This window comes from Eucalyptus grandis, chromosome 1 (assembly GCF_016545825.1).
Source record: "Eucalyptus grandis isolate ANBG69807.140 chromosome 1, ASM1654582v1, whole genome shotgun sequence".
Lineage (NCBI taxonomy): Eukaryota > Viridiplantae > Streptophyta > Magnoliopsida > Myrtales > Myrtaceae > Eucalyptus > Eucalyptus grandis.
The window spans coordinates 2,145,749-2,173,362 of record NC_052612.1 but is presented as its reverse complement, the minus strand read 5'-3'; the positions used below and the strand labels follow the sequence as shown (position 1 = coordinate 2,173,362).

General features: G+C 40.0%; 4 protein-coding genes across 11 annotated transcripts; 2 read left to right on the top strand and 2 right to left on the bottom strand.

The window, feature by feature from the left end:
- Positions 1–388: 388 nt before the first annotated feature.
- On the top strand, positions 389–5,609 carry LOC104452834 (uncharacterized GPI-anchored protein At1g61900). Of its 8 annotated transcripts, none has more exons than XM_010071678.3 (8): positions 390–672; positions 1,866–1,994; positions 2,126–2,980; positions 3,481–3,726; positions 3,837–3,851; positions 4,117–4,257; positions 4,384–4,431; positions 5,323–5,604. In XM_010071678.3, exons 2-8 carry the CDS (start codon positions 1,961–1,963, stop codon positions 5,394–5,396), a joined length of 1,413 nt encoding a protein of 470 aa, XP_010069980.2. In that variant the 5' UTR covers positions 390–672; positions 1,866–1,960; the 3' UTR covers positions 5,397–5,604. The 8 variants fall into 8 exon arrangements, with proteins under 8 accessions (XP_018724655.2, XP_010069980.2, XP_010069258.2 ...); XM_010070956.3 differs by having other exon boundaries at positions 4,114–4,257; XM_010070353.3 differs by having other exon boundaries at positions 4,111–4,257.
- Positions 5,610–6,684: 1,075 nt separating this feature from the next.
- On the top strand, positions 6,685–11,908 carry LOC104414022. Its single transcript, XM_010025361.3, has 6 exons — positions 6,685–6,812; positions 7,360–7,431; positions 7,551–7,584; positions 8,221–9,979; positions 10,363–10,450; positions 10,943–11,908. The coding sequence occupies exons 1-6, from the start codon at positions 6,724–6,726 to the stop codon at positions 10,980–10,982; spliced, it is 2,082 nt and encodes a 693-aa protein (XP_010023663.2). The 5' UTR covers positions 6,685–6,723; the 3' UTR covers positions 10,983–11,908.
- Positions 11,909–12,559: 651 nt separating this feature from the next.
- Positions 12,560–16,565, bottom strand: LOC104415141 (peroxisomal membrane protein 13). Its single transcript, XM_010026743.3, has 5 exons — positions 16,384–16,565; positions 15,352–15,585; positions 14,959–15,266; positions 13,707–13,799; positions 12,560–12,989 (listed from the first exon to the last, which is right to left on the bottom strand). Exons 1-5 carry the CDS (start codon positions 16,412–16,414, stop codon positions 12,768–12,770), a joined length of 888 nt encoding a protein of 295 aa, XP_010025045.2. The 5' UTR covers positions 16,415–16,565; the 3' UTR covers positions 12,560–12,767.
- Positions 16,566–17,289: 724 nt separating this feature from the next.
- On the bottom strand, positions 17,290–26,265 carry LOC104416003 (protein NLP8). Its single transcript, XM_010028337.3, is given in 7 exon segments — positions 17,290–18,189; positions 18,191–18,565; positions 20,053–20,176; positions 22,102–22,854; positions 22,930–22,974; positions 24,117–25,296; positions 25,771–26,265. Coding segments are annotated over 6 exon segments (2,790 nt in total). The 5' UTR covers positions 25,068–25,296; positions 25,771–26,265; the 3' UTR covers positions 17,290–17,647.
- Between the last annotated feature and the right edge of the window lie 1,349 nt (positions 26,266–27,614).

Sequence of the window (27,614 nt, the reverse complement as noted above, 5' to 3'; positions counted from 1 at the left end):
AAAGTTGTTAAACGCTGCTTTGCAGCTTCCACTTTATCTACCCACTTTACCATTCCTTACACCCATAAATAATCAATCCTATTAAATTTTTTTCATTAACAAAAAGCGGTTTTTTTTTTTCCCTTTATAATTCCCAATTGAATAAAAAAAATCATAAAATTAAGGTACCCAAGTTAGAATTTTTCAGGCCATTGGGCCGTTCCTATGTTCCACGTAGCAGAAAGGCTGAATGCAGTATACTTAAAAAATTTCATTTTTTTTTTATATTTTATATTTTAGGGTTTTATTTTTATATTTTATTTTGAGGTGATATGGTGGGGAACAATAATAATAGATATAATAATGGCGGTGTTATTATAATTCTCCTTTTAACATGACAGACAGTCCGATAATATTGTCTTCCTGTCTCGGAACAGACGCACTATCTCACTGACTCTCTCTCTCTCTCTCTACACTTTCTCTCTCTTCCGAGTGAGCTCAGTGGTGGTAGCTCCGAGTTAGGGTTTCGGCGAGCGAGCTGCTCCCATTCCGCTTCTCCATCTCCGTGGATCGAGCGCGAAGGAGCAGCTGAATTCGGCTTCTGGGTCGTTTCACGGCTCCGATCTTGGTGGGTCGCCGGGAAAATCGGTTGGTTCTGGTCCCGGAAATGCTTCATGGGTCCTACGTCGTCGGGTACGTTCGCCCTCGTTTTCGTTCCGTGGGAAAAGATGGAAATTGGTTGTCTTGCTTTCTGGTTGTTCCGACAGCTGGTGGAATCAGCTCACATTTATGTTTTTTTTTTTTTTTTTTGGGAACATTGTTGTTGTTCTTGCTGATGGTTGAGCTTAGTTTGAGCTTGGTATGAGCATTTCTCGGTGAAGATCAGTTGAGATGTGGTTCTGGGTCGGGCAAATTGGGACGGTGTAGAGCATTGGTTAGCTTGATGGTTTTGAGTTCTCTGTGTTGGGTTCTTGTTTCCAGGCAAATGCAAAGAATGGGTCCTTTTTTTTTTTTTTTTTTCAGTTATCGGAAGTTGAAGTGGTCGCTAACTCGCCTTGCCTTGCCTGGGGTCATTCAGGAATTGCCATTTTTTATTTAAAACAAATTTCGGAGTTGGTGCTGTAGGCATTTAAGTTCATATGGTAGGCGAGACGGTTTAGGGAAGTAAAAATGACTAGATCTTTTGTCGTGAGTCCTGATCTCTGGACTTTTATGGGTGATTCTTGAAGGGAAATGATGCTCTGGGATTTCTTTGCTTAATTCTGCAATGGGTAATGGAAAACAGTTGAATGGAGAGTGGTTAGTTTATCTCTCTCTATTTTGTTGGATTTGGGGGCAGACTAGTATAAGTCGTGGCTGATTGGAATTTGTTTAATCTGAGTTTTTGCTAATGGGTCCAGTATTTGACATAAAAAAAATTCTTGTTAATTTTGTTTCTTCAGCTAAAGTACATTTTCCAACTATTTATGCGAATTTAGCAGTGTGTAGTGACACGTTTACAAGATGCTGTGCCCTTCTACAGCTCGAAACGAGCAAAACAAGTTCATGTTGGTTTTGCTAGTTTTTCTTTTCTTTTTTGCAATAACACTGAAAGTCTATATATTGTTTGAATTTTATATTTTGAATCATTATTTGTGGAAAAATCAATTGTGGAAAGGAAGGTGTACGGTTCCGACGCTTAAGGAGACAGGAGAAACTTATGATGGCACTCATCCTAGCTTTTCCATGGATTTAGTTTAGATTAAGTTTTAATTTGCCTTCATCTACTTGTGTATTTTTATTTTTATACAAAATTTCCATTGAAGATGTGACAGTTTGTGTACATTTGCTCATTTTTATTTACAGCTGCTCATTACATCTTGTTCTCAACTTTTAGTTGCCTGCAGGTGATGTTGTTTGACTGGATCTTATTTTGGAAGATTCACAGCTATCTGTGAAGTATCTTTGTGCAACTTGATGTTGCCAGAGGGATAGTGGATCCATGAGCTATTTCAAATTTTATCATTTTCGTAGGGGTGAGATTTTGTTGGTTGTCAGAGTTTTTGTGCTATATATTCATTTAATCATCATTGTGGTGGACATAGTTATTCAAAGAAATATTCTATCTTGAGTTTACATCTCAAACATTGATATTTTGTCTTTGCAGGCTCTATGTGCCATCAGTTCTTATTATTTATCATCTATTTATCCAGCTTCCGAGATGTAGTAGCATTGCAAATGTCATTTGAATCTACCCATATGGCATCCGTGCCTGAGTTAGCGAGTCCCCCCAGCACTGGCATCTTTTACCCTATAGAAATATCTCCTGCTGTTATTCCACAATATCCACTTCCAAATGAGACTTTGCCACCGATGTATCCTACTTTTCCAGCAACGTATGAGCCGGTTTTATCAGGAAAATGCCCAGTCAATTTCTCTGCTTTATCCGATATACTAAGCAAGACAGCCTCTGATTGTGCTCAACCCATGGCAATGCTTGTTGGAAACGCGATATGTTGTCCACAGTTCAGTAGCCTTGTCCACATATTCCAGGGATTTTACAGCATCAGCTCTGATAAGTTGGTGGTGCCAAATGCTGTTGCAAATGACTGTTTTTCTGATATCATGAGTATCCTCATCAGCAAAGGAGCTAACGCCACAATACCTTCAATCTGCACGATAAAATCAGCAAATCTTACGGGGGGATCATGTCCTGTAAATGATGTTACGACTTTTGAGAAAATGGTGAACTCAAGCAGCCTACTTGAAGCGTGCACCACAGTAGATACCCTTAAAGAATGCTGCCGACCGATCTGCCAGCCTGCTATTGCAGAAGCCGCTCTTAAGATCTCTGGGGGAGAATCGTCGATGATTGAAAATAAAGATGCAGGGCAGGGCTCTAATCGAGTTGATATACTAAGTGATTGTAAAGGGGTTGTATACTCATACATATCAAGAAAGCTTCCATCGGTTGCTGCAAATATTGCCTTTCGAAGATTATCTGCGTGCAAGGTCAACAAAGGTATCCCCGTTGCCACATGCAGCTACTATTAAGCTATTTCGGTTAAGGTCCTTTGTTTGTGGCTCAATGTGGTGCTATCTGGGACTTTGGTTCATCAGTTTCCTTTGTGTTTAATCTCTCCAAAGCACGAAGTTGAACAGTGATGGTATGTGTCATAAGGTAGGCTATGTGCATGGATGATCAGGTGTACTGGGAAACTTTTGGTACCTCTCCTCTTTATTGATGTTGATATGAGAGAAGAGTTTCATGCTGACTTTCTATTGGGAAAACATTCCATTTTTCTTGGGAACCTCAGATGATAAGGCTTGGATATGTGCATAGACATCAGTGTTTCTTTTTTAAACTCAATTTTCGATGGGGCTAATTTGCTTGTGTATTTCTGCTAGTTTCTGAGTGACATCTATTGATCTTGAGTCTTACTGACCCTCTGCAGACACCATCAGTTTAGTTATGAGGTATCATTTCAATGTTTGGCTCACTTGTGTCAAAATTCTTTGCAGTATGCCCTTTGCAATTTAAGCAGCCTTCAGAAGTAATCGCTGCATGCCGTAATGTAGCTGCTCCTAGCCCTTCCTGCTGTAGTTCGCTGAATGCATATATTGCAGGCATTCAGAGACAGATGTTGATTACGAATAAACAGGCAATAATATGTGCAACAATGTTTGGTTCAATGCTTCGGAAAGGCGGGGTCATGACAAATATATATGAGCTTTGTGACGTTGACTTGAAAGATTTTAGTATTCAAGGTAAAATTTTGTCCGACTTTTTTTATGTTTTCTGAGGCTGTTTGTCATTGATAATTTATAATTACTGAGTTAATTTTCTTTCATTTCTAATGTACTTGGAGAGGATGCAGCATATGGACAACAAGGTTAGTTTTTTCTCCATTGATGTTCCCTTTTCCCAACTCCTTTCCCAGTTCTCTGCTTTTCCTAGTTTGATGATTTTTTTCATATGTAAAAAAATACCTTCCGAGTAATTCACTCTATAAAATTTCAAGCTTTGGAAATCCATTTTTTTGTGGCAAAAGGTTTGCATCTTTTGTTGCTATAAATTGACTTCATGCTGAATTGTCTTCTAATGGATGTATTAAGACTATGGATAATAACCAAAATCTTTCTTTCTTTTAGTAGCAGGTTGCCTACTGCGTAGCTTCCCTGCAGATGTGATATTTGACAACACGACAGGGTACAGCTTCACATGTGACCTGAATGACAACATTATAGCTCCATGGCCTTCATCGTCATCAGTTTCATCTCTTTCACTATGTGCTCCTGGTAATGTGATATCTAATCATGTCGATCATTTGCTCTTCTCCACCTTTTCCTTCCTTTTGTCATCTTACTTTGCTCTACTCATACTTGGTTTTGATATCTGCATTGGTTTTGTGTTCGACCTGGCAGAAATGTCACTGCCTGCATTGCCAACTTCTCAGACCATGAAAAACCCTGGTATGCACCATTAACTGTGCAATTTTTCGCCCTTGAAAATCTGAGTTTTGCTGATTTATCTGATATGTGAAGTTCAGTGTTGATTAAATGCATATCCCTGACAAGATTCACGTATCTAACTTGGTGAAAACCACATATGTGGCTCACATGAGAAAGTATTCTGCTTGGCAATGCTGTTTACTGAGTTCATCAGTGTGGACTAAAATGGGTTTGTATCTGGAGAGATATAACTTACCCATTTTTTCTTCGGATGAAGTGGCTTCAGTTATCTTGAAATATGAATAATTAGTCAAGGTTCGACAGGACTTTCTGGATCCGTCAAAGCTCCCAGCGAGTCTTCAGACACTAATCTCTAGGATATACTCCTGCACTTTTAGAAAACATCAATCAGTGACAAAGCTGAGCCCTCAAAGCTGACTTATGCTAGAGCATTCTTGGAAGAAGGCTCGCTTTCCATTCAGCTGCTGCGCTTTGCGTGTTACGGGGGTGTCATGAATGAAAATCTATTCTTTCTTTTCCAGTTCACGGCTTACCCTTGCTACTTGGTAGTGCCTGATTAGCTTCAACAATGATTTGTCATGCCTGCTTAGGAATGTAGTTTGGAAGACCTCCCCACGAGCGACTATTCTTTTAGGCTGCACATCTTTAAGCAAGTTGCTCATCCATCCTTGTATGTGAATGTATTTCAGCCTGTTTGCTTAAATTGTTTGATGCATATTGGTTTCATTCAGATCTTTTTGCATGTTAATGCAATTGTATGAAGTCATCTTTACAAATTGTGGGGGACATTACAGAACACTAGTAGCCTTTTAATGATAGCTGGCTTAAGTCCTTGTAGCGATTTCACACTTCCGCTGAAACATGCTTTTACCCTCTTATTTATGTGTGCAGGATGCCGTGGTGTCGGGTTGGAAATGATGGTTCCAATTTTTTCATTATTTCTTTTCAGCGCAATTTTGTGCTGATGAAATCCAGCTGAGGGTCCAGCAGTTCCCAATTCCGGGCTTGTGGGAAATTAACACGGAGTGGCCATATTTCACCTGTATATTTTTTTTGAGTAGCCTTCTTGTATAGCATCTCTTCTTTTTGCTCTCTCTCTCTCCATATTTTTTCTTTGTGGTTGGTTGTACCTGATCTATGAGCTTGAGTTAGCATGTTTTTCTCTCTGTTTTCCTTCAGTTTTCTCCCCAGAAGAGATTGGCCACACCCCATTACTCATAAAAGCGGGCATAGCCTACGAAATCAGGGTCAACTTGAAAAAACTTAATCTTTACTTTCAAGGGAAACTTGTCCAACGAAATCAATGTAATGATTAGGACTATAAGAAGGTTTAGTTAGTGATAAGATAAATTCAGTGACTTTTACTTATTAGAAAATGCATTCTTTTATCCATATCACGAATTCAAACTTGAAAGCCTGGTTTTGTAATGCGTGCAAAAAAATTGATATGGGTTTCATTATTAATGACAAATTGAATTTTGCAAGAGAATGAGTATTAGGCAAAGTGTTAGAAGTTATTTGAATAATTTGAGGTGAGAGAGAGAGAGAAAGATGACTAGGATTAAGGCGGTAATAACGCTATCTTGAGAGTAATGTGGCTCTAAGGGCCTAATTTTGGCAAGTGGTTTTACGAAATATCTATTTAGGGAATTACTTTTCTAAAGATATCTATTTTGAGAAACAAATCCAAGTCTCAGGAGGTTTTTTTCTCCTCCTTTATTTTTCTACGTTTAAATAGGTGACCGATAACATAAACTTAGTAGACTCTATTTAACTAGTTTTTTGCTATCTAATGTTTAATAATGATCTCCTTTCTAAATTTGATCATAAATTATGAAAATAATTGTCATTCTCACGGTACTCAAGAACTATTGAAATCGATGTGCTCGAAAAAACTGAACAAACTTTGAGTACGTATCATTTTATCTGATAATTCTACTGTGATTCGATTTTGCCTATTTGGAGATGGGGCATTGCATAATTAGCGTACCTTATTGGAAATAAGTGGTCGTGTCCTATCTATAAAAAGGGTGATGGAGTGTCATGATTTCCATGATACCATCGATTTAAGCCACAAACAAAAGATCAAAACAAAAGTAAAAAGAACTCCTTTACCTCATCGGGTCAACCCGACCCAAATCGAACTCGAATCTCTTGGTACCCGTTTCTTTCTTTCCCGGGTCGCTTCCTATTTTTCCCCAAAATCCGTTTGATCAGCGAGCCGCTGCAATCCCCCACCAAAACCCTAAACCCCTCTCTCTCTCTCTCTCGATCGATCTCGATCGATCGACAATGGCGGGACTGGGTCTTTTCCACACGGACTGCGAGTCGATACTGTCGGAAATCAAGCACCAAGAGAAGCAGCTCGCGCTCAAGCGAAGGTCGTCTCTGCCTCTACCCTTTTGATTGTCCGTCTTTTGTGGTTCATCGATGGTAGGGGCGGCTATTGTGCGCGTCATAGCTTCAATGCGATGGAGTTCGGAGGGGTTAGGACTGTTGAGTGGTTTGACAACGAATTGGGTCCCCAGAACAGGGAGAAAAGGAGCAGCTTTGAGTGTTATGAGTAGTCTGATTAATTTGGGGCTTCTCGATGAAGTGCTCTGATGCGTTGGAGATGGAATTCTGTTGGACCGATGAGAGTTTGTGGATATTGTTTGATTCTTTTCTCTTTTTCTGGGCGATTTTTAGTTGAATTTGATGCGACAAGATTGAATTAGCGGAATGGATTGAAGCCTTCTCTCGAATTCTCTCTTCTATTTCTCTGTTTTTTTTTTTCCTTCTGCAAATTTTCTGTTTTCTTTTTGGGTTAAATTGGACAGCAACGTGCTGCTCAGGTTTTCTGGTCAATTCGATCGGCTTCGGGCGAACCGATAAGATATGTGATGTTCTCTTTGTGAGTTGACGGTATTGTTTTGACAATGCGTGTAGGTGGTTGATGGGGTTACCACTGTCCAAGTCAGAGTTAAAGCATTTAGAAGGGCCGGAGTTTTTAAAGAAAAAGTAAGTTCTTTATTTTTTTGGGGGGCAGGCTACTTCTGCACTGGTGCTTTTTTCTTTGTGTTCATATTTCCATATAGAATAATGAAATTAATGTTAGGAATTTATTGGTGGATTTTCAGGGTCCTGCGTGAATCGATGCTCAGAGAAGATGATGTAAGTTCTTATGTCAAATGTCAAGCCATTTCAGGATTCATTGTGATAGATTGTATTTGGTCTTATTTTCCTCTATTTCTCCAGCATAATTAGTAGCAGATAAGCATTTCAGGCCGTATCAATCTTGGTTGAGTATGAGATACTTATTAAAACATCTTCTGTGCACCAGAAACTATAAGTGAAAAAGGTTTTAACTGGTGAAGTTTTGCGAGTGTGCCAAGCATACTCTATTTGTTATCAACCATCATTAGTTGCGGGTAGAATGAAACATATTCCTTCGTCTTATTTACTGATATCGGTACTACTTGATGTTCAGTTCTTCTTCTAACTATAGCTTCAAGAGTCTCTGGCTTGAATGATCTGCATTTTCACGTGGCTTTCTGGCGTTATATAAGTACTTACCCTATTCAGTTTCTTAGAAGTACTCATGAGGATTCGTATATTTTTCCAAAGCAAGTGCAAGTTCCTTATTTAGGTCTCTTCCCTTGCAGTCGGTTCTTAATTGAGTTGGCACTTCCCTTGGTCTGTATTAGTTGCATCTCTTCATTTGCCTGGCATTAGGAAATTCCAAATGCCAGCCTAATATTATATTTGTACTATTCTACACTGTAATATTACCTTGTCTATCATTTTCAGATATTCTATGAGACTGCAAAGATGCATGTTGAAGAAGCTATCTTATCGCATGATATGGAAGAAGGGTGCAGTGGTGTTCCAGAAAATGTTAATTCGTCTGACATGCCTAATATGCTAAAGGAAATTCTACCTCATCTCAATGATATGACCAATAAGGGCCTTTATAATCTTGCCATGATAGTTACTAGGGGGTCTGTCGAGTTTGACAAAACTCGCTGGAAGATGAAGAAACTTATTAGGGAAACTGCCCGTAGAGTATATCATGTTGAAAAGAACACTCAATGGGATAATGATACAGTAAAGAAGCTCTATCAACTTTTTAATGGTCCACGGAATTTCCGAGGAAACTGTCTGAATCATTTAGCTCCTGCATCTCATTCTCAAAGGGCAGCAGCTTTGAAGCTTCTGGGTAGACTTGAGGAACTTTCTACACCGGCTCTGATTGCAATGTATAGGAAACTAAGACAGGTACAGGGGAGAGTTCCTCGGTTGGAGCCCTTCAAAAATGGACGGAGCCGAGATGATCTGATCAGTAAAGTGAGGAAAACTAGTAGAAACATGTTGCTGGATCTTGGTTCCAGAGATTTTCTACCAGAACCACTAGCTAAAGCAATGGCTATAGCGGTATTATCTTTAAAGCTAGCATCAGGCCTTCAAAGTTCCGTGGGAACAGAATTCTACCAATTTTCTTCAGAAATTAGAAGTTTGCAGGATGACATTGTGAAGGCTGTTTCGCTACTGAACTCAAAAGTTAGATTCCAGGAGCTGAAAGTTTTGCAGTCACTGTTGGACCCCAGTGCTAAAGTCTCAAATGGTCGTCTACGAACAGCAGTCAAAAGCATTTTGACTGAATATCTATTTGAATGCTCTGATTTGGATGTGATCCCAAGGTCTTTATTGGAGTGTCTGGCTTTTATTAACAGGAATTCTCGAACTGCACCGCCTTCACCCTTTCTTAAGGAGGAAGTCGAAGAAGAAGTAGAATGCATTTTGGTTGTTAGTGCCCATATGAAGCAGAATGTCTGGGATTTGCTTCCTGAAATTGGGTATCATACAGATTTCGCTAATGCTTATATGGAGGAGTTGGAAGAAAGTGATGAGGACGCCAACTCCGATTATGAAGATGAGAGACATACAAGAATATTAAATAGTGGAAGTTCTGACAACATTGATTCATTGTTTCCAGTGGAAGGTACTGGAGAGTCTATTACTGATAGCTCCAATCTGCCTCATAGTAATATTAAGGCTGATGATGGTTCCCCCAGTCACACCCCAGGGAAAGTGTTTTACAGTGCTGCTGCTATTAAATCTGAGCCAGATATCTCGCCCAGTATTGCCTACACTGCTGCTTGGTATAGCAGTCCTTCCTTGTTATTCCAAGACTTAAAGAGTTCTGAACGCTTGAATAGCATGGATATAGATAGTTCAAAGCCATCGAGCAACTTTAGTGCTGCTAAAACATATGCCGATGGTCCCTTCGCTTTGCTGTCACCCAATGCAGGGTGTGCAAAGTCTCTTGAGAGACACAAAGCTGAAGACGATGAACTGAAGAATCAACAATGGGATGTCTCGAACAGTCCAAGCACTTTCATAAATCGATACCTTGCTGTCCAGGAAGCTTGTGACGAAACAAGTATAATTGCCTATAATTTGGTAGGTTATATATTGGAAGAATTTGCTCAAAGAGAAGGGTTTAATCTAGTAATGAACGAGAGTTCATATCTGGGACGTGATCAATCCAATGAAGAAGGCCATGAAGGTATACCACCTCAGCTTTATCCTTAGAGAGACCATATTGAAGAAAAGGGATTCATGCTTTACTGTTGAAACAGTGTTGTTGTTCCCAAGGTTTGGTCAAATTATATTTGAGGAAACATCAGTTTTTCAATGTAAGGATGGTGACTCAGTGATTGATTGCCCATTAGTAACTTACACCATTGTAGAGTTGCCTTGTTGTGTTGACCGATTTATCATCACAGAAACCATTGTAACCATGGATATCATTTTAGAAGGTACTCGGTGGATGACATCAAAATATTAACGTGGCCATCATTACTTGTGGCATTTACTGCTTTGCATGTTTAGAGTGTGAGCAGAAGTTTGTGGTAATGACTAATAATGGCTGTTTGTGTACAATTGCAGAAAAGAAGGATTCTAGTCATCACAAGGGCTCCGAAGATTTTGTCATCCATAGAGCACTCGATAATCCAGCTCTGTGCCTCAATAAGAGGTATGACAGACTTTTACTTATCCCGCTTATTGGCAAAATCTTGTTTCGTACGTTTTCTTTATCCTTTTGAATATTAAATATATCATTCATCAAAGGGGAACCTGGGGATTACCATCGCATCAGAGCTAGATTCAAGAGAGTTTGTCAAATCTAACAAAAAAGATCACTCCTGATATCTATGAGATTTAGTATTTCCCCTAAACAATAGTTTCATGTGTTCCTTTCTTTATCAGTAAAGGAGGATTTGGCAGTCCTGAGTTTGATTCCTACCTTACTTCTCACCCTATACTCATGATTTCAAATAATAGAAAAAACAATGAATCACACCATAAGGCAATACTGCTAGTGCCATACTTTAGAATGTGATCTTATAGGAAGCCACTGCAAATGTTGCCATCATTTCTGAGATTCATATGCTGATAAATTTTGTGAGGTCCGGTTTATTGTTTCTGATTGGTACATTTATCTTGAATCTCTTCCTTTTTTATGCAGTGTGATGGAAAGATTGAAGGAGTTCACAAGCATTCCTTAGACGTCTACTCTCAATGGGAAAGGGATCATATCCTCGTTCCTCAAGTAAGCTCTGGAATCCTGCTTGAATTAAGCTTCATAGTTAATTGCTGCATATGATGGGAGTCGAAGACTTTTCCTCCTTGGGGAATTATCTGGGGAACGATGAGAAGACTTGCAAAAAGCTGACATGCCTCATGGATGAAATGGATGCTATGAAGCAGTTAGTTTTCCTGATACCATGATTTGGATTAATATGCCTCAGTTTGGAAGGTATAAGTCTTCTGGTTGTGGACATAACTTCTCTGTTGGCACTCACATGACCTATTTGGCAATATGATTCTAAGGGCAAATGAATTGCAAGAGTCAGCCTGTCCACATGGGACACATTCATCTATGTCGAGCCGACCTCACTGTGAGCTGTGGATGATGTCCCCTCCCTCTAATGAGTGATGTGGATGAAAGGAATTATCAACTCCTATCCAAGAGCCAAGAGAAAAGGAGCTCTGCAAATAGGGTTCTTTGTTCAGAGACGGAATGTAAGTTTGTGAAAACAAGAGCACTCTATTATTAGCAATCAGATCGCTCTGTGCTTCCTGAAGTTCGGATGATGATCGCTCTACACCGATGTATTGTTATTCTTTGGTCCTGATGGTCATGGTAATTCCATTTTGGAAATGTTACCGCAATCTGTATCTATCATTTATAACCCACCTGGCACTAACGACTGCCAAGCATAGGTTTGCCCTCGAAAGGACCGCAAAACAATGTTAATGAATACATAATTTAAATTCCTCTTCCTGACTTGTTAATGCAATTGATCCCTCTCAACGCCATGGTATCCTGTAGTTTCATTTCTCTCTCTTCTTTGGCTTGAAGGGTACTCTTGGCTGTCGTCTTGATTGACACAGTATGTCCTTCAATTAATTTTTGCCATTGTAGCTTTAATATGACTCCTCAATTTATGATTTGGTTGGGTTGGCTCTAGTAACTAAATAGTAATTTTCCCAGGGGGATTTGTATGTACAACCTTATTGATGTGGCAACTCCAGTTTAAAAGTCTAGTTGCAGGTGAATCTTCCAATGTCGTCTTCAATTTTCAACTCCCGCGTGTTCTTCCTAACAGCAGCTATAGATCAATTGAACGAGTTCAATCTCTAGATTTGGCGCAGAAAATCCCCATGTTGTTCTGACTTGCAGCTGATGTGCACGAGCCTCTGAAATTTCGGAGTTTACTCAGCACGGAACATAAACTCTTCATGTGGCTTCCGGTTCCGGGTTTCGATCGAATGTTGTGTCCAAAGTCTCTGGTTTTCTCTCAGTTCTAAGAAGCTGGAACTCTAGGTCAAGCGCGGCTATCTTATGACACTGAAAACAGGCATAGGTAAAGTACCTGGTCGAATAGGTCATCGATCTTTCTTCCCCACACAATTTCGAGTTGTAAGAGACCACTCAATAATAAAAGTATGGGAACAGCCACCATCGAAAATCATTCTTTAATGGTCTTATGTTCTTCCCAGTCCAACCCTCCCAAAACAAACCTTCAATTCGCTGTTGCCAACACAATCAATGGTGCCACATAATTAACAGGGATGAGTTCTTAACACTTTCAGGGAGCTGTTGCGACTATAATCAAGATTTCTCAACCAAGCTAGCGAACTTTTATTATTCATCAGATGTGCTTTCTGCACAATTAACAAATTACACTAACGCACGACACAGATCCAGTCTGCTCGAGAATCCACACATGCACACGCATGCACAGCAATTATGTTGTGTGCACTCAGGCAACTTAGCTAATCCGACATTATCTAGAGGCATCATTTTCCCAAACATTGTCCCAAGAACCAGTTGGAGCAGCTTTTGGTCCCTCAGTGTAGCCCTGAATGGCATGAGGGTTGCCCGGTCCAGGAAGTGGACGTCCGTCAGGGCCTGGTGGGTGGACTTTCCTGGGCTTTGTCCTGATCCCCAGCAGCCTGAACACAAATCTAGCAAGCTCACCATATAGCATTCCAGACCGATCGAAAAGCTGCAGAACAAGCCAGATTGCTGAGAGCTCAGTATTTGATACAATATCACAAGAAGACTAAATCCTAATAAAAGCTTTCACAGTCTTAACATATTTAGTTCCATGATATCTCCAACATAAGCAAGTTATAAAATATAATGGATCAGTGCTCTTACCATGCTAAAGGTCTTTTACAAATAATGACATCCAGTAAAACCAATCATCTCTCAAAGTTTCCATCATCTTTGAAAAGTGAAAAAAAAATGAATTTTCCCCTCAGATTCACACTAGCTTTGATCCTAATCATGCATTTATTTTTCAAATGCACTTTCCTTTCAAGCCAATTTTTACCAAAAGATATAATAGTACCTATCTAACTTCCTTCCATGAACATTACGACCCCCTTCAATTAAAAAACTTGCGCAGCAAACGGACAAAGTTTAAGCAATGCGGTTTCCTCATTCAAATTTACTCCAGAATTCTCAAATTGGACAGGACAGGACAGTACAGTCGCAATGGGCATGCGCATGTACATATTTCTGCACAGGGAGATACACAAACTTTAATTGTGGTCCATTTTGACGGAGAGAAAGTGGTGCTTAAGGTGAAAGAATGTCTATGTAGCTGAATCACAATATCATAAAGTCATCCTATTAATAGATAGAGTCTGAAAAACCCAATTAATCCATCACTCTGCATATTCGTTCAACATATAAGCCACAGGACATAAAACACTACCTGAAGAAGTGCTGTCATAAACAGGTGGAAGGCTTGAGTATTTTGGTCAATAAGAATTGAAATGCGGCCAAAAAAGTTTACCACTCCCTGCATCTGGCATTAGAGAAAAGCTAAAATGAGTTGTTTATAAAATAAATTAGTAGTACATCGCCTTAAATTATAGCTCTAAATATAGGTCTAGAGAACTATGTCCCATCACCTTAAAAATCAAGATCGAGGCAATTACTTCAACACGTTCTGAGTACACAATCTAAGATAAGAAAAATCTCACACCTAAAAACAAGGTAACAACATGCAATTGCAGAAAAAAATTAGAACCAAAAATAGTCCTAAGACATCACATTTGATATTTCACCAGGAACTAAAATGTATCAAATCTAATTAACCAACTAAATGAATCACAAAACAAAGTTCACGATAATGCACCAAATAACAGACTTACATATGTTCATGCCTTTGAGAATTTGATTAATTCAACAAACTAAAAATACAACTATGACGTCCAAACAAAAAACTTAAGCCTCAGGTGAAGGTATAATACACACACACACGTGTGTGTGTGTGTGTGTGTTAAGCCTTAGGTGAAGGTATAATACACACACACACGTGCGGGCGCGTGTGTGTGTGTGTGTTGTCTACCTATAGGCCTTTATTAACAAACAAAAAACTTAAGCCTTAGGTGAAGGTATAATACACACACACGTGTGTGTGTGTGTGTGTGTGTGTGTGTGTGTGTGTGTGTGTTGTCTACCAATAGGCCTTTATTAACATGTACACAAACGATATAGGATACATTCACACCCCCTTTGAAGTGCAAACCAGACTGAGTATAGCACTTGAAATTGGCAAATGGGGAGTCCCACATGTGAAAAAAATTGAGATGGAAACTGGCTCTATAAGCCCTTAGATGGAGGGAGACATTATGTATATAAGGCCTATATAAAACCGTATACAAGAAAAGTGGGATACTTTAACAGTCTAGAATTCTTAAGCCTGCATTTGGAAAATTAGCAAGGATGGAAAGAAGTGAGTGTGATAAATTTCATAAAAGCAGGACATGAAAATGAGAATGAAGAGATCACACCAATCAATCTTTTTTTCTAGCAAAAACAATCAATAACAAAAGCCACTATTCAGTTCCATCTAGAAGCATAAGTTGAAACAGTAAAAGCAATCAGGAGGAGGTAGTACCCAATCAACATTCCTCAGATGAAATTAATAAGGAAGAGGAAAGTGCAAGACCATTGCTTACCACCCGTAAAAATGATATCCAAAACCCTGGAGGAGAAGATGGTTCACCATATGGATTGTTTGGATCTTGCCCTCCATAAGGACCACCCATTCCCATTCCCATTCCCGTTCCCATTCCATAGCCACCCATTGGTCCTCCAAATCCACCACCATACATTCCACCACCATAGAGTCCAGAGGATCCATTAAGGCCTCCGTAGCCTCCCCTATACATGGAGTTACCATACATACTACTGCCATACATTCCACCTACTCCACCATACATTCCAGTACCATAACCCGAACCGTAATTCAAACTGGAATTATAACCTGCAGACAGAAGCAATTTTAAAATATGCTTCAATTTGGGATTGTAGTAAAGGATATCACCTTCTGCAACAAAATCAATGGTCACCTCCATAGGTATTATTCCCATAGCTCTGCTGCTCCCATGGCCTTGTAGGAACAGGCCTTCCCAGAGCATTCGTATTAGGAGCGGTGGTCCTGTCAGTGGATGCAACAATTTCTCCTGGTCTTGCAGTTCCTGAAGCCTCAACCACATCACTGGTGCTGCCAGCAGATGGCGGTTTAAAAGGCGCGGGACCAGAAGAGGCACCGCTTCTCTCCCATGGTTTTGGTGGGGGAGTAGCTGCAATGGCAGAACACCGTTCAACTCAAAGAGGGTATACAATGTTTCTGTGCAGGCGGAGAAATGTCCAAAGAACGTAACAAGACAGGCATCTACATATTACAAGAACATGATCATCACATGCAGGTCAGAGGATCCTGCTACAAAATTACAAAAATCTTTCATTTATCTAGAGTAACCCCAGAAATCAGGCCGTAAAAGTACCAATGCAAAAAAACAGCAGAACGACGTAACCCGTCGAACTTCTCTCCACAACATCACCTACCAACTACCAAGTAGTTCTGCATATGGGCTCATCAAGCAAGACAATCCTAAACCAATTCCTCAACCAACTCGAGCTAGCTTTCTATTCCAGATGGGAAAAATACCCAGTTGCAAAATGGAAGTCAACCCAAGCGCCCGACTTTCTCGAAACGAAACTCAAAAACGGAGTCAACCAACCTCCCCCCCCATCAAAAGCACCAGCCATCAAACAGCGACCGACCCAAAACCCATCAACAAGACACCCCCGAATCCCCACTCGCTCAACAGACATCGAACCCAAAAATACAACAGCACACGCGCTAGCGAGGCCCGAATCGTTCGCCACAACCCGAGAAAAGGAACGCGCCCCACGATCACAAAGCACAATCGATAGCACCGAGAGAGAACGAGAACCCAGAATTCATCGGACCGAGAGAGAGAGAACCCAGAATTCATCGGCGGCAAAGACCTAGGATTTCCAGAACAATCCGACAAAGCACGCCGTCGCCGATCGATCGAATCAAGAAACGTGGGGGAAGAGCTTTGGGAACGAACCTGAAGAGGGGGGCTGAGGATTAGACGCCATGGGAGCTGCAGAGAAGCAGCGACATAAGAGAGAGAGAAGAGAAGAGCGAGATTTGAACGCCTTGGAATTGGCCGGCGGCGCTGTGGTGGTGCGTGGTGGGGGCGATCGGGGCAATGTCCTGGAAGGGTCCGCCTCTGTTCCCGGAAGTTCTCTGTATTTATTTCCCTATTTTGTATTTTGTGACCTCCCACTATTTTCAATTTTCATGGCACCCATTTTTTAAATTTTTAATTTTTTGCAATTGCTTGTTGATCATAATCTGTCAGTTAGTAATATACAGCAATAAGGACGGCAGCACGGTTGTCCATGTTGAATTTACATGTTATCATCGGATTTTTCCATATTCGAGTAAAAATTAACGTCTTATATGACTTTATTAATGAGAAAATAGAAATATGAAACTGGGATTTTGACTGTCGAGATGATTTAGTGGATTAAAACATGTGAACATGTAAATCTCCTAGTCACCCCATGAAGATGATGTCATAGTTATTTCATGGTTGATTGAGATATTTCGAAAACCCAAAATTTAAAAATTTACCAATCAGGATATTGTGTAGTTGACCCATCGTAGCATGAATTTGTCTACAGCCTTTGATGAAAGTACAGATTGGCAGGCAACCCTCTTTTATCAAGAAAAATCTTTGGGTGCAAAACCCTGTTGATTGTGTTCTAAGCAATGTATTTGCTGCTACCATAATGTAATACATGAGCATGTAGCAAGTAGGACTTGGCTCACCTGCTTGAATCAAGATGAACAAAAAACTCTGGTCAGATTTTCATTGGAAAAGACCTCAAGTATCGACTTGATCCTGCAAAAAAGGCAGAACGCCCCGGTAAATTTTTTTTCCGGGAAGACGCAACAGAGTTAGAAGTGCACAAAGTCGAGCCTGCTATATTCCCTTTCATTCATTTTGCTCCACACGCTATGATAAAAGTCTATACAGATTGGAGGTCAAAGACAGGATCACAAGCTGGTCACTCCTTGGGGAAGTGCCATTTCTACAGCTGCTTCTAACATTTACAGATGCTACACTCACTAAAAAGATTACGACATTTCTCTCCCTACACTCTCCTCTCCTCGTCTTGGTGCCCGTGCCAATCCATCGTTCAAGTGACTGCTCAGAACTGTGAAACGTGCCACTGTTGAAGATCAATCACAGAGCCGGTGCCGTATAGGTAAGCTAGATGCTGACGAATTTCAAGCCCCAGACAAGAAGATGGACCCAGATGTCAGGAGCATCCCGACAAGAAGCAATTGCTACCGCCAGAGCTGCCCATTGCAGCAGGCACATCGCGGACAAGAAACTTGACAGTTCGTGTACCGACATATTCCATAATCTCAAGGCATTCCTGCAAATCCGAATCGCTAACCAGCATCACCCATTCATCCTCATCATCCAAGTACTTGAGCTGGAATGTCCCGTATTGCAATTTGAATCTCTTGGACACTTCATCGTAAAGTTGGAAACACCCATCAGAAGGCTCAAACTTGAAACGTATCGTGTCGTCTTTGTAGGTCGCTTTCACGGTAACTTTAGACCCACTATCATGTGAGCTTGTTCTTTCTTTAGAATGCTTTCCTTCCTCAAAGCTCTGAGAGCTTGAGGAACTGCCATGCATGATTGAACCAGAGCCATCTGAAGAATCTGTCATGCTGGAAGAAGCAGGTCTGTCATGCTCAACAATACCATCATCAACTGCAGTTGATTTAGAATCTTCCCTATATTCGATCTGACTAATACTTGATTTCTTCACTTCCTCATGACTAATGTCGAGCAAATGCAAGCTCGGTTGAGGGCCCCAAGTGATCTCCACCAACACAATACTCATCTTCCAATTTAATAGCAGAATTATTACCACAAACAAAGGGTATTGATCTTTCCTCTTCTTCAATAGATGCTTCTTCACCTTGCACTGCTGGTTTTTTATCAGGAATGAAGTTCTTCTGCGCATCAAATTCTTGGATCGAACCTGCTGCCACAAATCCTCCAGTGTTTGGGTCAAACTTCAACCCTCCCTCGACTCCCTGAACAGAATTGAGCACGGTTTGTATTTTCTTCAACGATCTGTTCACCTTGTTTATCTTGCGAGAAGGCCATCTTGAAATTCCATGTTGTCTGCATATCCTTTTCAGTGTTGTGGGGCAAACTGCATTGCAGAAAATAAAATGGTTGGCATTCATCATTTGACTACCAAATAATTCTCCAAGATGAACATTTTCTCCTTGCACAAAACTATATTACTGTATTTTCAATTTTTTTTTTTTTAATGGCCGGGAATGCTGTTTTGTTAACTTGACCATAGATTTGTTCTTTATTCCTCATCTAAAGATGTGTTTGTTTGAGTTTAAGCATTTTCTGCCAATTAGTTTTCTGAACTTTCATGTATTCAATTTACTTAAAATTATCAGTCAACGGAAGAACATTTTCAGTCAAAGAAAATATGCATGCTTAAAGATAGGAACATGAATTCCCTAACTTGAAAAGGGAAAAAAAATTTCCTGGAAAATGATTTCCGGAAAGCGTTTTCCTTTATCGTGAAGTTTCTTCTGAAACAAATGCATCCTAAGGTTACGTTTGGTGGCCAGGATAAAATTTAGAATATGATAAAATTTATTATATCCCCTGTTTGGTGCCTGTTAAGATAGGGTAAAGTTGGATATAAAAGAGGTATAAGTAGAATAAAATTATCCCATGGAGGAGGTGAAATAAATGTTGATAAGATTTCTAATATCCAAAATAGAAAAGTTATTTTGCTCAAATAACAAACTTCTTAAATTAACAAATTTAAAATTATATTTCAATATAAATAATATTTGAATTCTAATATAAGAAATTCAAAATAACAATTTAGTTTTGTAATTCTATCTTATTTTTATGTATATATTTGGATTTAATTTTATCTTGTAATATAAATTCAATATATAAATATATATTTATTACATATTTTAGGTGTTTTAGTATTTTAGGTCTATTAGTATAGTTTTCAATTTAATAAAATTTTATTAGAGAATGATGGAAGGGAAAGAAAGAAATAGAAAAGAAATTAGAGAAAGGAATATAAAACAAAAACAAAATAGACAAAAGTGTTGCAAGAGATTTTTACTCTCTGTTTGTAAAATTAAAATTTGTGATTCATTCATATTGATATACCATTTATACTAAACAATATATATAATATAATATGAGTATATTCAACTTTATTACTGCAATCACCAAACAGTTGATAGGATATAGCGAAATCTCCCGAATTTCATATCCTATCTTATCTAATTCTATCCTGGAAAAAAATCCAGATGAGCAAATGCTTAATTGTTTAAAGACTCAACTAGCCCATATCTCTTCTTTGTCCTTTTCATTCTTATACCTGTTCTTATACCTGTTATCAAAATTTCTTTCCTGCTCTTTGTTCTTTCACCTCCTTCCTTTCTGTTATATAGCTCTTTCTACCTTAAAACTGCAACATCAATGAGAGACGGATGCATGGGCCAAGGTTACTTAAGAACTCTGATACATCTAAGTGAAGAGAGGAACTATGCTGATTAAGTGCAATTCAAACAAGAGGAGATTTGGCATGAAAAATGCAAATCAGCCATTGAGATCTGGCACTTTAAGAGCCTTGTGACAGAATCTCACCACCAATGCTTTTCGCAGCATCCTTCAGACTCCCCGAGAAATACTGCTGGAGAACACCCAAACTCACTGTTTTCTCTGCTGTACTTCGCTTTTTTTCATGCTGTCTTCTCGATAGGCTCGTCACCTGTCAGACATTCAAGAAATCTGTCAAGAGTCATGTAAGAGAACCGGTATATCCCGTATAAAAACACCACCAAGATCAAGCCTAAGCCATATCATCCAATTAAAAATTTTGCGCTCTGCATGATCACAACATATCTCCAGGTTTTTCTTTTTAAATGAGGGCATGTTAACAGATAGCCTCAGGGCACTCAGTAAGTACACTTAATTTTGGACCAGTTCGCTTTTCAAAACAACAGTCACACACAAGCAATTCCTTCATTGCAAACTGCACAATTTGCTCAATTAGTTGACGCCCTAGGGTTTTTCTTATCATAAACCTTTCTAAAGTTACATTCATTTGCAGACACGGGTTGGACTTATCCATTGGCTGTGGGAGAAAGGGAGAGCAAGAGAGGAAAGAATGGGAGTGGCTCGCACGGAAGAAACCAGGGAAGGGCTAGATGAGAATGGACAAAACAAACTTAACTTTAGTCATGATTTCCATTTAACAAGATAATGTCATAAATGCAATTGGATTATTTAAATAATAATAAAGCATTCATCTAAAAGTTTAAACTTTTAGAACAATTAGCTGTGGTCTTACAAAATCTCATTTGATATCAGAGCTGAAGGTCCTGACTTGAAATTTTTTTAGGCTCCATTTGCCTCTCCAACTAAATTTTCACGATTAGTACTAAGCAAAAGACTAGACTAAGTGTGAGGGGGAGTGTTAGTATTCAAATAATAAACCACGTTTTCATCTAATAGCTTAAGCTTTTAGAATAGTTGGCTATGGTTCCACAAAATCTAACTATTTATGATTCCCTATAATACCAAGGGTACACCTATTACCATGCAAACATTTATCTGGCTATCAAAGGCTTACTACGTACTTTACTATTATTTGGTCATTGCTTTTGCAGAAAAGTCAAAAGAAAGGCAGGAAAATGTATCTGTGCCCAAGCACCTGATTGTGGTTGCATTCCAAACAGCAGCCTCATTCCTCTAGATGATGCCATTCTGTAATCTAATCTAGTGTAGATCATAAAAAAGAGCACAGCAAAGAACAGAACACTACCTTCAGCTCTTTGAAGATCCAAATTTATGCCACATGCATAATGTTAAATTTTAAATCTGAAATGGAGTTCCAGATTGTATAGTTTATATCTCTGCCACCCTGGAACCTATCATGCAGATGCTAGCGCATTTTCTTAACCTAAAAACCTATCTTGTGACCCCTTGGAACCTCCAGAATCTGGAATCTGTTAGTTCCAGCAAGTTCCCAACTTTTTAGGATTTTTGGGTTAAACAATATCAACATTGTTAAAGTATCTCACATTACTTGTCTATGAGGCTATTCTTCTCACCTAATAGCTTAAGATTTCTGGTTCGTATATTCTAACAACCATATTCAACCCAAATACCACATATAATCTCTTCTGTGGAAATAAAAAACAGGACATATTCAAGTTGTTTTCTTTTTTGGCCTACAATGACATAGCCTTAGCCTAACAGATTTTGGAGGGAAAAAGAAGTGGTCCGATTACTAAAACCCCCTCATCAACTCTTTTAGACTCTGTAAACCATTAGCTCTAGCAACAGGTATTTCTGCCGAATATATAAGTAACAGAAATTTCACATGTCAGCAGCAACAATCGTGGAAGTAATAAGGTGTACTTCCAATTGTCCGGCAGCCCAACAAACATGAAAATATTTAGTTCTCATTACATATGATTACAATCCTACCAGCTGTAATTCCCTCACACGATACTTGATTATTGAAGATAAATATATTATAGATTACAGCATGAACAGTCAACAAAGAATCCTAGGCAGATTGAGCGCATTGGCGAGTGAAGGAAGTCCAAAAATGACATGTAAAGGTGATGGAGAAAAGTCTGCATAAAACATGTTCACTGCAGGTAAAGACGGGTCAGGAAAAAGGACCTGCTCACGAGGAAGATCTGAGACTGTCCTTGTTGAAGTAGGTACATTTGAGGGCCTCCCATCTATGGAAGACGTGCTGTTATCAGATAAAACTGTCTGATGGCTCCCTCCATAAGTGGGAATAGGTGACATGCTTGGGAGTGACACTTCCTGTAACTCAGCTTTAGAGCCTTCTGTGCCAAATAATTCTGCATCTGATACTGTCCTCAAAGTTTTACAAATCCTCTGCATTGTACGTGAGAGGTTGTCCAATAATAGTTGTTGCTCTGCACTTCCTTTTATGTTGACAGGTAGAAAAAACTCCAAAATGTAATCGTCATCACCTGTAAAGGTGCTTCTCAGCCTAATTGCAACAGCAGCATTCAAGCCAAACCTGCGAGCATGATGGACGAGAGGATACTCATGAATGTCATAGTTCTTAACATCAGGGTAGAAAAAGGGATGATTTGATTGAAGTGCTTTCCCAGCTATTCCTTGCCCTTCCTCGAGATAGTGCTCTGCACATGCACGAACAAATCCTTCCATCTCCTTATCGTTCACATAACAAGCAGTATCCTCAACGCATAAGATGCATTTCTCATTAGCATTTCCATTACCATCCCTAAGGCGTACTCTTACTATTTCATCAGCAGCTCCCTCAGAAACACAGCATGGGATCCACGTCAAAGCCAATGGAAACCTATGCGCGTGACATACAGCACGCAAGACATCTGTTATTTCAGCCAAGGCATCTCTCTGATTCCTGGAGAGGCACTGCAAAATGATGGATCGTTCAATAAGGACGTGGAGCACTTTACAGCCTCACAGAAAAGAAGAGCTATGTTTTACCTGTGGAAGAAGCCGTGGCGGTGGTGTAGTTCTTAAATTTACAGCCTGCAATAGTTTTTAACTGTCAATTTCCACACTAACCAACAAGCTAAAAACTGAAAACGGAAATTCAAAGTTGATGATTCAAAAAATTCTATAGAAAGTGAACAATATAAAGCTGCAGTAACTCACCAAAACTCATTGAAGCACTAATGAAAACATCCAGCCACATTATAAAGGAATCCTGATTTAAAAAAGGAAAATTTGATGCTTTACCTTAGCATTTGATGGATACCCCTAAATAATTCCACAACATTTAAGTTCAAAAAACGCATTTCTTTGCCATGCATCAACTAGACAACATTCAACAAAAAAAAAAAAAAAAAAAAATAGACAACATTGAAATTCCCCTGCATACAAATTTCTTTTAAAACACTTCTTTTCACTATCTTTCACTATAAAGCTAATGTAATAACTTTTCCAAAAATTTGATTTCCCACATAGGTTCAATAATTCCAGCCAAAGAAGCAAACAAGACAGCCCGAAGTAAAAAGCACCCCCAAGAAAGTCTCAATCCATGATATAATTAGTGCAAAGAAACAAAAGGTGACTTCAAGGGAAGTCCATGCATGTAGTCTTGAAATGAGTGCTGCAAAGTGTCAGTGAGTCACAGTTTTGCTGACAATTCTGGATAGTATGCTACAACCAAGGTACAATTCACTACTCCTGCTAAGCCCTTTCCCTCATAGACAGAATTTCATGCTAAGTCTCTGGAAAAACAGTTAAGACACTTCACCTTCACAAATGTAAACAAACAGGCCAGTATGGAAATTCCACAATCTTCTGAAACCAAATACAAACACTATGTTTGATCAACTGCTCTAAAAAATCTTCGTCTCGATGTATAACAAGTGAAGTAACAGTCATTGATCAAATTTACTCTTGCTTCATATATAAAACAAAAGAAAATATCTATTAGTTAGATGAGTTCTCTAAAAAGTAGAGGGCATCTATGAATTCTCAAACCAAAAGGTGGAAAAGTAACAAAAGAAACTCTGTATGAGATGCAGTTCTAGTATAGTGGTATCCAGTAAAGCCACAATGTAGTTATATTGCATGTTGCTCGACTGGATTCCTGACTTTTACAAGAAAGGCAAAGAAGAGAACAGCCATCTTCATTCTAGAGGAACAAAGAAAGGAAAATTAACCTGGAGGGCAAGGCACACTTTCTCCATTTCCGAGTCGAAGTTGGCCTTTTCTTTCGTAGTGACAAGTTCCAGCACCGCACAGCAGGACTTATCAGAAGAGTCAAAAACTGGTACGGCAATAGAACCACGGATATTGTGGTGAACTGCATGTTTTACCCGTAAATATTCACTATTATTGTAATAAATTACATTAGAAGTCCATTCTGGAACTTTTGATGTAAAAACACGACCAGGAAGGCCCAGAAAAGTTCCTGGTTTTCCCTCGGCAGAGAAGGTAAATGTTCTGGATACTTCTCGATATCCTTCTAGCATTTTGTCAAGTAAATAAGGTTGCTCACAGGTGGTTAAGATATACTGATCCCCATGCTTTATGGGGACCCAAACCTGAGCCAGAATCCCCCCTCCAGAATAATCCTTGAACAAGGAGAGTGCTCTCAGCATCTTCTCATCTAATGAAAATGCTAGAGGCCTGCATATTGTATTATTAGCCACATCAGAAATGCCAAGTCGTCCAAGGGCACTTTTGCCTTGTTTAGCCCCTGAATCGTTTTGGTCATTGGAATCCAACTGATAATCAAGCTGGCTATCTGTTTGCTGAAAAGCCAACCTGTCGACAAACGGATAAGAACTTCCTACAGCATTTGACACCCCACCACGGTCAGGATGGTAAAAAGAACTTTGTTCTGCAAAATTCATCATATCCAGTGATCCATACAGTGCTGATGGACTTATCGGCAACCCATAGGGTGCAAGTATCTGCTCCGTTGTGGATGGACTGTTGCATAATCCAGCATAACCTTCAAAATTCATCAGCTCGGCAAAGTTCACAAAAGGATCCTCCAAGATCGAATTTCTCATGCCATTATCCAAAGAAGCAGAGCTGTCTGCCTGCACTCCTGGAGGAGTCCAGTAACCCATCCCCTTCTCTTTGGAAGAAAAGGGGTATTCCATTTGAAGTGAAAAGGAAAAACCTTTCGCCACCAAGCAGCACAAGAAAATGCTAGAGTCCTCTCAGATGTGTTCACTCGAGTAGTCATGCCAGACGTGGCATCTTCCGAAAAATGGCTACCCCACAACTGAGATCACACGTTGCAGCAAGTTTCAAAACCGACTCTTGAAATTGTTCACCTTCTGGATTGGACAGTAACACCAGAACTTCCTCAACCAAATAGCAAACACCCTGCCCCACAAACACAACAACAGTTTTATTTGCTTCAATCATAACACCATCAAATCTCTACTAAGAACAAAAGTCAGCTGCCTATCATTCCACCAATCATAGACACGGCGGACATTTTGCTACCATTTTCCACAAACAGAAGACAGTGAACACACTAGTACAGACCTCTTTGAGATAAAACAAAACCCATCCAGACCCGAAAGCTGGCACGGTTCGCTGCAACACAAAGTGGGCACATCTCTAATCAGCAAACTACTCCACAATCAACAAAACCCACCTCCAGAGTAGTCACCTACCTATGCACAATAACAAAGACCCATCACCCACCCTCTTCCTATCCCCCCCCCTCTCAAGAAATGACAAAAAATCAGAGCACAAGAACGTTCGGTCCAATCACTTCCACACCTTCAATACCCGCGGCGCGAAATCCCAGAGAGAGAGAGAGAGACAGAGAGACAGAGAGAGAGAGAGTACAATTGAAATTCCGTGTCAATTAGACGTCAGGCGAGCCGGAAATCCGAAATCTTGACCAGATACCGATCAAGAAACAGGGGCGAGAGCCGCAACCCTTTTGGCAGCAGCAAGTTTTGTGGGTACAAATCCAAAACACCGACTTAAGTATCTCCGGATAAGACTTTCCGCGCCCGCTGTCGCGGAGCGAATCCTCCAAACTCCGATGCTTGATACTATGCACACTACTGCCAGCACTGTAAAGCTTGGATTTTTATTCGGCCTTTTCTCCCCGCAGAGCAGAGCAGAGCAAGAATTCTGGAGAGAGAGAAGGAGAGAGAACCGATTGCTAAATTGGGAAAACCCTAGGGAGGGGGTCGCGTACCAGCTCGAGCCCAGAGGGGAGAGAGAGAGAGAGAGAGAGTGGGGAAGAAGGAGGAGGGAATTGAATGCCCAAAAATAGAAAAGGTTGTCCGGAAGCAGTTTCGACAATGGCCTCCTCTTTCTCTCCCTTCTCTGCTCTGAGTAAGCAGGCCAAAATTATTTTTTTCCTAAAAAAAAGGCAAAAAAAAGAAAAAGAAAAAAAAGGAAGGAAAAAAGGCTTTGTATGACGAAATTGAAAGTTGGTAAGCTGTTCTCGTTTGGGATCCGACAGAGATGAGAAGTGCGTTTTTTATGAGGACAGCTGGGGCTCTGTCACTTCGGAATAGTCAAGGATTTTAGGGGAAAAATATCTATAGGTTTGCGAGCGAACGACGCGTCCGCAGCAAACGTGGCGTGTATTTATGCGCTCTGACCTAATTATAATTACAGATTTAAGGTATGGATATCGACGTGGAAATGGATTAAAGAAAATTTGAAGAATCTCCATCCCCCTCTCGCTTTCCCCCTCTATTATATCTACAGCCGCCTTGAGCTCGACTTACCGGCTCCCCTGCCGTCGCCATGGCGGTGGTGGTGGCGCCGCGTCCAAGCCAACCCAAGCCACCGTCTCTGCCGTCTTTGCGGTTAGATTTTTGGAGGCTCACATCTATTTACCATTGTTATGATGGCTCGTCCGCTGCCCGTCTAGATCCGAATCTAGAGTTGTGCCTCCAAATTTGGCCTCTACTTGAGTTCACAGTATACGATCGTCAAGATCTCGACCACCATCGTTCATATCTAGTAAGGGGCTGCATGTTTCGTTTCTTTTTCTATTTAAGAACAGAAATTTTTTTTTTTTTTCGGGAACAAAAAAAAAAATAAATGTATTTGTTTGCGTTTTTGTTCAAAATCCGATTTTTGTTTAAACAAAAAAGAATAGAAATGAGAAAAAAAAAAAAATTGTTTATTGTTCTAAAAACACTTTTGAAAAACTTTACAAAAAATAAAAATAAATAAACACTTTTGAAGAAACACTTCTTCTCTCTCTTCTCTTTTCTTCTTCTTTTTTTCTTTGGCCGGTTCGGCCTCGGCCCGCCATGGCCGGCCGGCCATCGAGGGCATCGCCGAGGGCGGCGACCTCGCCGAGTGCGCCCTTGGCGAGGCTCGGCCTTGCCTTGGCTACGCGAGCTCGAGCTTGCCCAGATCCGGCGAGGCCGAGCCTCGCCATGGGGGGCCGGCGACACTTGGCCTCGCCGGATGGGCGAGCCGAGCTCACCCTAGCCAAGGCGGCCGAGCCTCGCCCAACCACGGCGAGGCTCGGCCTCATCGCGGGCCGGCGAGCCTCGCCATGGCTAGGTGAGGTCGGCGCCGGTCGCCGAAAGAAAGAAAAAAAAAAAAATAAAAAAAAATGAAAAATAAAATAAAAATATTAAAAAATTAAAAGAAACAAAAAAAGAATATAAATTTATCAAACGTGTTTCTATTCATTTTTTATTTCAGAAACA